General features: G+C 42.6%; 1 protein-coding gene across 2 annotated transcripts in view; it reads right to left on the bottom strand.

The window, feature by feature from the left end:
- Positions 1–463: 463 nt before the first annotated feature.
- Positions 464–10,802, bottom strand: part of bms1 (BMS1 ribosome biogenesis factor) — a 28,862-nt gene continuing 18,523 nt past the window's right edge. For both annotated transcript variants that reach the window (XM_061755638.1, XM_061755639.1), the window contains exons 18-23: positions 7,837–7,895; positions 3,815–3,937; positions 3,495–3,642; positions 2,683–2,858; positions 1,067–1,228; positions 464–850 (exon numbers count right to left, since the gene is read on the bottom strand). In XM_061755638.1, the coding sequence (XP_061611622.1) occupies positions 626–850; positions 1,067–1,228; positions 2,683–2,858; positions 3,495–3,642; positions 3,815–3,937; positions 7,837–7,895 (893 nt within the window). In that variant the 3' untranslated portion in view covers positions 464–625. The remainder of the gene's footprint in view (positions 851–1,066; positions 1,229–2,682; positions 2,859–3,494; positions 3,643–3,814; positions 3,938–7,836; positions 7,896–10,802) is intronic.

Below are 10,802 nucleotides of genomic sequence, written 5' to 3'. Positions count from 1 at the left end.
CCTGGTGGACGGGCTCGCTGACTCGCCACCCCCAGTCCCCACTTGTGGGTGGGGGTGGGGGCGGGCTCACCCTCCCTCAATGTCCCGGCACTGCAACTCCATACACCAGTTGACTAACATGCATGTGATATAGTGTTCATTCACTAAAAAGACTATAGACTTTAATTCCTTGTGCTCGGATCACGAATAACAACACTGGTTATACGAACATATCAACTCACAGGTTCTTACAGGCGCTTTAGACACTAAAAGAATCCCACCGCGCCACTCGCCAATAACACTGCCTTGCTCATTTTCCCACATCCTGTCCGCTTATCTGGTTCTCTTGGTGAAATATTGCCTGTCTTCACCGGGTGTGTCCCTCCCCAACCTACAAATAACTGTTGTATTGTTACTTAAAAAAAAATTGTGGATTATAGCTTTATATGGTGCTCGTGACACTGACCACCACCACTGACAATCATCAAGTGGTATTTGTTTTAATAAAACAAGGTCCGAAACTGATCATCTTTACACAATTATAAAAATCAACACAAAAGAATTCTGTCAGAAATTCTGAACTGTAGCAAGCCACACCACTATAGAACATCTCAGTCTGCCTCATGAGTGAAAGCATGGTGTGTTGTTAATCCTGTGGTGCCCCCTTAAGACTTGACTTTTGTTTCTTTTTGTCCATCTGGCCCATGACGCGGTAGAGTTTTTTACGGGCTTCCTTCTCTCTCTTCAGTCTGGCCTCCACCTCCTTTTCTTTCTGCTGCAGGAACTCCTTGTGTTTAGCATGCTGCGCTGTATGCGCTTTCTTGGTCTCGTAGTTGTAAACTGTGCTCAGAGAGCGGAGAAGAGCCGCCACCTATGAAAAGAAAAGGTTTGGAAAAGCAGTGCATTATTAATTACTTAGCTCCAAACAAACACAAAAAACATCCGGCATAAGCTTTAAGAACTTGCGAACTGCCTGGAATGTCTCTTTTGGAAAAAAAAAAAAAAGAGCAGCGACTTCAGAAGTGACAATTTCAATATTGACATCACTCGACAATGACCGTGATTATAAATGACGAGTTTTACTCGCCTTCCTCTCGTGAGGTTCTCTGATCACGCTGGGCCTCCGGACGTCTCTGGGTGCCTTTCCTTTGCGTTGCTGCTGTTTTGGCTTGCTCTTGAAGGGAAGAGCCCTCTGTAGCTCTCTGGGGATTTTTAGGGGATTGAAATGCACTTGTGTCCGGACCACAGGCTGGTTTGAAGAAGATTCACAGAATTAGAGTTAGTTCTTCTGGTGACCGACTCAAAAACATCAGTCAACAACGCTAAAAAGGATTCATGTTCTAGACTACAGGGCCTGCAAATGTTTGAAATTATCTCCAGCTTTTCCATTGACATTTAAAAAAAATAATAAATAAAAATCAAGACTTCATCAGTAGTTAAAATTCTGGAATCACGGAAATTATTATTCTGACATTTCAATCACAACCAGTTTCACAGATTGGTGGACATGTCTCTCATAATAAGATGCAAGTCAAAAAGTCTCAAGAACCCATGCCGGAAAACTAATAGGATGGCCATTTTGGGTTGAAGCAGCCATTTTGAGCGAATTCCAGGGCTCGTATCGTACTCTGAAGGAACTTTGACAGAACCTGTCCTAATTAGCCCACTTCCACTAGATGGCAATAACGTATCCACTTTTTGTGATTTTTAGTTTGGTGGGGTCCTGTAAGATCAAATATGTGCCTTGGCTCAGTAAAAGTGTGGAAAACACTGACCTCCACAGACAGTACTAAATATGCTAAGAATTTTTTTTTTTATCTTCATCTAATATGGGCGGAGCATGGGGTCAAATGTTCATTATCAAAGCAGACATGCAAACAACAAAGCCATGAAAAATGTGGCACAAAAAACATTGTAGGGGGGTGGGGGGGGATGTTTTATATTTTAAAATAAATTAACCAATCTGGGAGACTCTGAATAGTACAATAAAACAAAATAAAACATTTTAAACAAGCAAACAACTGCTCAAGTCCACGTTGATGTACAAATGTAAGATTCAAATGAAATTTTTGCCTCATTTCTTTGCTTTTTTTGTTTCGGCCCATCTCCACCTGCACCTGATGCCTGCTTCAAGCTGTGCCACATGAATACCATCCTCCTTTAAGTGCATTTCGTTAAAAAAAATAATAAGAATAATCTTTTCGGTAAACGTAATGAACTGAATTAGTTTATGATATGATGTCGTTCTTTGAGCTTCCCCCGCCGTGAGCCAGCCCGCTCGGACCGTAAACAGAAGCGTTCGAATTCATGTTAGCTATTTAAATACAAAACAACAAATACCCCCTTGATGTCTTTGATTGCAAATTTGATTTCTCATGTGTTTATCATCTTAAAGGTCTGTTTATTCCATATTCAGTGTTGAAAGTTTGAAAATGTAAGTTTGTTGCCGTATGATAAACTAACGCTACATTTCTGCAGAGAAGGGAAACGTGCACATCGCAGTGATTTGACTGTCAAAAAAAATGTCCCATTTGTCAATAAAGGGATCTTTTTTTTACCGATTCATTGGCTTATTGAAAAAAACAAAATCTACCAATTAATCGGTTTTTAAAACAATTGTTAGTTGCAGCCCTAGAGCCAAATATTACAGAAGTGTCCTGTTTGATATAAACAAGGCTTTATCATGTCACAGGTTGAATCTACCTTGTACAGAGAGTCAGTATTTGCTTTGTTGCGGATTCCCAGGTCATGTTTGAGTTGCCCCAGGGTCCTCATCCCTGACCAGCTGTCCTTCTGACCCACAGGCAGCAGCAGAGATGTAACAGGATTGTAGAGTTGTGGAACAGACACCGGATACCAGGAGCGCAGGAACACAATATCTGTATAATAGTCACAAAGGATGACAGCCTTTAATAGCACGCTTTGGATTTAACGAGGACATGAAAAAATACTTTTGAATTGCTTTTATGCAACTAGACTTTCAGGAGTGGCTGCCCAGTGTCCATCCATAAATTGTTAACTGGAACGACTAAGTCAAATTTTTGTTAACTGCCTATTTCTAAAAACGTGTCTGTGTTCCGAATCTCGTCGATTGTAATGCGGCAGTGGGGCCTATTTACACAATTGCTCGCACAAAGAGTTTCTCCGCCCATGACTTGGGAGCTACGCTGACTGAATATCCACGATTTCCAAGCAATGGCACTGCGTGTGACCCATATACGGATCTAGCACCTAGCGCTCCCCCATTCGGTCGACATGGTAAGAAAAGCCCACTGGCGCCGTAGAACAGCGGGTGGGTGAGCAGGGGTCACTAGGTCCGCCCAAAAGTGCTTAATTTCAATAGCGTGTTACAGATGAGCGGATGTTAAGTGTGCGCCAACTCGTGTCCTTTCTGTACTGCAAGCAAAGAATGACAAATGTTTGGAATTTCTTTCGAATACTTGTACAGTCATAGTAGTATGATGCAAGAAGCAGTCACATACTGTACATCAGCTGAATCTATAATCGAAACTCACCGCTCATAAGCAGCCTGTCCTCAAACGTGGCTCTATAAGATCCTGGTGGGGTTGACAGTGCTTTCTTGATTTGACCCCTGATGCCCGACACCGTCCTCACAGAGGCCCCCTCAAATTTAGCCACCTCCAGCACTGTATTGAACATGCCCTGCATAACAAAGAGCAATAAACCGCAATAAAGGCACCGCTTTCCCGCAGACCAACACCAGCCAAATTTATAACAGTCTCCATAAATGGTCATCTTTTTCTTTTAATTTATACGTTGGAAGGTCTGGGTATTGTATTTGAGAATACACACGTATGTGAGGAAAAACTCCTACCTTAATGAAACATGTGTTCTTAAAGATTTTGTAGGGGTAACCAATGAGTTTGAGCTTCTTTACAACAGTCACTGATTTATCGAGGTCCAGGATGACTCCAGTTGCTGCAATACGGAAATTGGCCTGCACACAGGGGTGGGGGGGGGGTGGGGGTGGGGGGGGGGGGGGGTGAAGCATTTTGTACAAAATTCACTACCAAAGAGTTAGGATTACGAGGATTTACACGATCAGGATTTTTGGGGCCGATCACCGATCAGCAAGTTTAAAAAAAAAAAAAAACGATAACCGATCACCGATCCAATCACAAGATGGAGCAATGAGTCTATTTACAGGACTTGTTCATTTATTGTATATACACTTGTGTACTCTATACTGTATCCATCCATTTTCTGTACAGCTTATCCTCAAATTATTCTCTAGCATTTTAGACAAAAGTTAAAAAACACCAATGACCTCTAGGGCGCATTCAAGGATTGGCCACTGACATAACTTCCTAGGTCAAATCCACATTACATGACAGAAATAATGGGTACCAATTTACTATAATTAAATTACTTCAATAAATACTGTTAAATGACATGCTAACTAACTTTCTCACTGTCCCAGCTATATGGACGGGTGCTGTCCAGAGTTCGAGTCCGTTTGACTTATTTTTTTAATAAAAAAAATTTAAATGCAGACACTGCTTTTTTTTTTTTTTTTTTTTTTTTTTTTTTTTAAACTTCACAATATATATTTTTTTTCGTTTCATTTTTGATAACACACCCAATGCATGAAAATAAAAACTATTGTAAGGATTCTGAGCTTTACTCTCATATTATTTTGAACACAACGGTCTATTGCTGCAAAGGTTTCTATTGCTCCTGGAACAAAAACCAATAGTACATTAGATCAATGTACTGTATTTATTAGTGTTGCACCACGTACCGATACCAGTACCGAACAGAGGTATTTTGATGTAAAAAAAATAAAAATAAATACAAATAGCACGGTACCAGTTGTTTATAGTACCGGTATTTAAGGGAGAGAAAAAAAAACAGCATTCCAATTGTATCTTTAAGTCTGACGGTCTTGAAAAAGAGTCCCTGGAGGGGGTGCTGGAGAGCGCTCCCGCTGGGGACTCAATCGTTCTGCCAGGGGACTTCGATGCTCACGTGGGCAATGACAGTGAGACCTGGAAGGGCGTGATTGGGAGGAACGGCCCCCCCCCGATCAGAACCAGAGCAGTGTTCTGTTATTGGATTTCTGTGCTCATCGCAGATTGTCCATAACAAACAGCATGTTCAAGCATAAGGGTGTCCACATGTGCACTTGGCACCAGAACACCCTAGGTCGCAGTTCGATGATCGAATCTGTGGTCGCGTCATCGGACTTGCGGCCGCATGTCTTGGACGCTCGGGTGAAGAGAGGGGCGGAGCTGTCAACCGATCACCACCTAGTGGTCAGTTGGTTCCGATGCTGGGGTAAGATGCCGGCCCGGCCTGGCAGGCCTAAACATACTGTGAGGGTCTGCTGGGAACGTCTGGCAGAATTTCAACTCCCCCCTCTGACAGAACTTTGCTCATGTTCCGGTGAAGGCGGGGGACATTGAGTCAGAGTATACCATGTTCCTCGCCTCCATTGCTGAGGCGGCCGACTGGAGCTGCGGCTGTAACGTGATCGGTGCCTGTCGTGGCAGCAATCCCCGAAACCCATTGGTGGACACCAACGGTGAGGGACGCCGTCAAGCTGAAAGAGTCCTATCGGGCCTTGGCCTGTGGGATTCCTGAGGCAGCTGATGGGTACCCGCTGGTCAAGCGGAATGCAGCTTTGGTGGTCGCTGAGGCAAAAACTCGGGCGTGGGAGGAGTTCAGGGCTTTATTGTAGATTAGCTCGACGGAAGCCTCTCCTCAGTGCAAGACACATGAAAGCCCGCATGGAGTTTGCTTAAAAAACAACACCTGAAGGACAACATGGTGAGAAATAAGATTCTCTGGTCTGATGAGACCAAGATAGAAATTGTTGGCCTTAATTCTAAGTGGCATGTGTGGAGAAAACCAGGCACTGCTCATCCAATAAAGTCCCAACAGTGAAGCATGGTGGTGGCAGCATCATGCTGTGGGGGTGTTTTTTAGCTGCAGGGACAGGGAGATTGGTTGCAATCGAAGAAAAGCTGATTGCGGCCAAGTACAGGGAAATCCTGGACGAAAACCTTCTCCAGAGTGCTCAGAACCTCAGACTGGGTCGAAGGTTCACCTTCAAAAAAGACAATGACCCAAAGCACACACTAAAATGCCAAAGGAGTAGCTTCAGAACAACTGTTGTGACTGTTTTTGAATGGCCCAGCCAGAGCCCCGACTTAAACCCAATTGAGCATCTCTGGAAAGACCTGCGTGTGTTTTGTCCGGGCACTCCGGTTTTCTCCCACATCCCAAAAACGTGCATGGCAGGTTAATTGAAGACTCTAAATTGTCCGTAGGTGTGACTGTGAATGGTTGTTTGTTTATAATGTGCCCTGCGATTGGCTGGCAACCAGTTCAGGGCGTACCCCGCCTCCTGCCCGATGATAGCTGGGATAGGCTCCAGCACGCCCCCGACCCTTGTGAGGATAAAGCGCTACAGAAAATGGATGGATGGATGGCTGCAATATAACAGTGAAAAATTTAAGGGGGTCTGAATACTTTCCGTGCCCACTGTACATACACACACTCACACACACATACATTTGGTATCGTGACACCACTCGTATGTATGTAGTACATTTAATATACATTTACTATTACACCTCACCACGATGCAGAGTCAGTGGGAGGTCATCTGCAGGCGACAGGAGATAAACATGACACACAAAACCGGTTGCCACTTTAAACAGAGTTGCTGTGTGGAAGACTCGTCTTAATTCCTAATTTCATGTTGTATTTTGAAACAAACTTGGGAGTTGCATCCTATATTCATTGCATCTTCACCATACAATAGCAAAGGATTTCCATTTCTATTTCTCGCTATTTTCCTCTTAAACGTGACATTCTAATTGTTGACTATCACAGAGCACAGATTTCCCCTTTTTAAAGAAGCTCTCCAGCAAGGTTTGTTTTTGGTCATTTTAGCTGGATGTTTAGCTTGTAGGCATACTGGGTAGTAAAAACGTTATAATCGAAGAAAAATTGTGTTGCGGCGCGAGTTGTGCATGCAAGTTCCTGCGTTGTAAACGCACCCTCTGTTGCTTGTAGCAAGTGTGTAACGCATGTGAACGCGCTTCAAGCGGTTTATTGACACCCCAGTTGGAGTTTACTGTAAAACTAAAGACACCACAAAATTTATTGCACACATTGTATATTTAAATATAAGACATCGTTTTAGACATCCCCAGCTTATGCTAACAGTCAATGGAAAACCCCATTGACGGGCTAGCTAATATTAGCATTCGATCACGGGAGGGATTTACCTTCCAATAACGAATATTCACACACAAACGCCGTGCTAACACATACAATGTAACAATACTCACAGGCATTCAGTCTTCCTAATCATGGATGAAAAATGTGTTCACGTTTTATTGCAACTTTCTTCTTCTACTCTGTTTTAGCTTGCTGTAAATATGCAGCTCCATGCATGCGTCGCACCACACTGCCCCTAAAAGGCGAAGGCGTGCACAGCAGATACAGTCCTGGCTTTACCGCTGACTGTCTGACATGAAAGTAAAATTTTCCTTTTTTAGGCCAATTAGGATTACAACATTAACATGCCAGAAAAAAAGAGGATTTTTTTTAAGGCAAATTTATAAGACAATACAGTCACCCCAGACGTGCCAATAGTTTAGCCATGAGTATTTATTTTTATTCAATGGTTTTTTTTTTTCTCCTTTCTTGAGCCGCGAGAAAATTCAAGGTCAACGAATCCATGGTTCGCAAGTGGACGAAGCAGGATAACGATAATAATAATTATCGATAATTTTTTTCCCCGAACCAACCAATGTGACCTTGACACAACCTGAAAACAGACTAATAGTCTTGAGTTCAGCAAGAAGAGGGAAGATTACTCACTTTAATTCCTGCTACCGATTGCAAAGCCAGGAATCCTGTTCCCTGTGGTGTAATTGGACCTTCAGAGAAAAAAAAGTGAGGGAACAACAGTGCAACAGGTTAGATACAGCATTTTATAAGGAGTTTTACAACTATCCCTGATAAATATCTACATCATAAATTGTGTTATACCAGTAGTAATTTAACTCTTTCAGGGTTCGTGCTGCCCGTTCGTCACCTTGCCAATCGTTAATTGTAGCAGGATGTGGCCAAGCGAATATTGCCCACTTTCGCCACGCTAGCGAATCAAAATCGCCTGCGTCAAAACTCAAAAGCCCTTCCTGATAAAAGTTAAAGTGAGCGCACTCATTCTGCCGTGTTAACAGTGTTAATGGTTTACAGTGGGTACAGTGAGTTTGCTAAAAAAAACACCTGGAGGACTCCAAGATGGTGAGAAATAAGCCAGAGCCCTGACTTAAAGCCAATTGAGCATCTCTGTAGAGACCTGAAAATGGCTGTACGCCAACATTCACCGTGCAACCTGACAGAACTGGAGAGGATCTGCAAGGAGGAATGGCAGAGGATCCCCAAATCCAGGTGTGAAAAACTTGTGAACTTAAATGAACTTAAATGATTTTAGCAAATGGCTGCAATATAACAAAGAGTGGAAAAACGTAAGGTGGTCTGAATTCTTTCCGTACCCACTGTAGTTTTTCCCCGGTTCCCAAAACGCTTCAACCCACCGTCCAGCTGCTGCTGGCTAAGCAGTCAGGCTTATTACCCAGCTGCAGGGTCACGGCGCAACGGGGAAGACAAGACCCGATGCCGCTTGGTGGCGATTTGAAGCATGCGTATTTATTTCCACGACATACGTTTGAAGTGTCGATGGTCAATGTGTCCTGCAATTTACATCGTTCTCGCAGGTAGCCATCTTCTCCATCCATGCATGAGCCGCTAATTCCACTTTGGTTGTCATGCCGAGCTGCAGCGCTGCTGGCTCGAACCAGGGCATAGATAGAACTATTACTTGTCAATAATGTGACTCAAGTAAAAGTAAAAAGTAGTCCTGCAAAAAATTACTCGAGTAAATTACTCAAGTACTGAGTAAATAGTGAGTAACTTCAGATTTCTTGTTTTTAATCGCAGCCTGAAGTTCAATTAAAAAAAAATTTTAAATAGAAAAACATGTGAATGCGCCATTTCTGATGTTGCTGTGTGTGTGTGTGTGTGTGTGTGTGTATGCAAAGTCAAGACCACAAAAAAATTATCTGCAATTTACTGCACAATATTTGAGTGAGCTGAAGTATCCACGTTTGGGCAGACAAATACTACAATACATGAAGGCTGTTGTTTTCGTTCATCTCAAATGTAAACACGAGTAGCTCGCCGTTGCCTTCATAGTAACAATGACCTTCCCAACATGGCCGCCACGTAGGCATTGAAAATTAGCCGGTCTGGCTTATTTAGTGTTAATACCTATGCCCGGGAAGGCCAATAGAAGGTCATGTGACTTTCTTGTGTCGTTTGACTAAAACGTCACGAGCACTTGAATTGGATTGGTGCAAACAGTGCCCGATGCCAAAGTGGTCGTCTCGCGCACGAAACAGTTGATAAATAAGCAATAATTGATCAAAGTAGGGAGCGACATTTAGATCATTGTAACGGAGTAAAAGTACCTTTACTTCTTAACAGCAGAAGCGCCGTTTTCTATGCCACTGATATAATAATAGAGCATAATAATGCAAGTACATCCTTTTTAAGAACAATTAACTTTTTAATTCTAAGAATTATGAACATTGAACACTGTGATGTAGGACAAATAAAACATCATAGATAAATATAAATAAAACAGACTCAGGGACTGTTCCAAAAACGCTGCACTTAAATATTAAACATTCGGCACAGAGGTAACAACAGTCAATATATTGCGAATCAAGTTTCTAGTTGATTAGGAAAAAGTGCCAAGTAGCAACATTAATAACAAGTAGATTCAAGATTTGTGCTACATTTTGAAAGTCTGCAGCCTTTCTTTAAATGCTTCGTCAACATGCTCAGTGCCTGGATCTCTTACAATAGTAACACTATACTGTATATAATGTGCGCATATGTGCGCCATATACATGGTCACATGTGTATTTGCATTGTTTGGGCAAAGGGTTCCATAATTGCCAGCTGACGGGAAATGGGAAATGTCCCACTGTGTTTTTGGTTTCGAGCTGAAGAAATTGAGTGGGGCGGTTGTGTGTAAAATGGATTTTGTCACGTCGACGTTTTTAAGTTGTGTTGTCTTTGATGAGACTTCATACAAACTCGACATACCAACTCGGTGTTAGCGCGATGGCCGCGTTCATCTGGCTTAAATCCAAAATGTTCCCACATCGTCGCGGTGGCGTTAGGCTTTGGGACTAATTCCATTTATGCCCCTCAACTTTCTGTAACTGTGCAAAAAACAACAACAAAAAAAACCCCTTAGCTTCATGTACCCGCATTTCAAAAGCATGCGCGTGCACACAGACGCACAGGGCCAATCAGACGGAGGGTACCCGCCCTTCACAATCTCTGATTGGTTTTGAAAGCACAATGGTTTCATGAGTCTGCTTTCAAGTCGCGGAAATGTTTTTTTCTTCCTCAAAAGACTCGGTACCTGTATGCACCCTGTTTTTTTGGCCGCAACATTCAGAAATTAGGGCGCATATGCAACCAAATTAGTCGCACTCAAGAGTCCTGTCTCATCAAAAAAATAAAAAATAAAAATCATTCGCCAGATTTCTAGCACCACGCCGGAGTACTAAGACATAGGTCTGCTAAGACACAGAATAATCTTACTTTATGCGTCCCTGCTAATTTTTGTGCGTCTCAGATGGGGGATGCACATCAAACGAGAACCCTGAAATATTATATATGGTTGTGTGGGTTTTCTCCGACATTTCAGGACATATAAGAAATGTGCAGGTTAGGTGAACTGAGGACTAAACTGTCTATAGGTG

The sequence above is a fragment of the Phyllopteryx taeniolatus genome, chromosome 19 (genome assembly GCF_024500385.1).
Source record: "Phyllopteryx taeniolatus isolate TA_2022b chromosome 19, UOR_Ptae_1.2, whole genome shotgun sequence".
NCBI classification, from domain to species: Eukaryota; Metazoa; Chordata; class Actinopteri; order Syngnathiformes; family Syngnathidae; genus Phyllopteryx; species Phyllopteryx taeniolatus.
The sequence above is the reverse complement of the archived record's forward strand: the minus strand, read 5'-3'. Positions and strand labels throughout refer to the sequence as shown.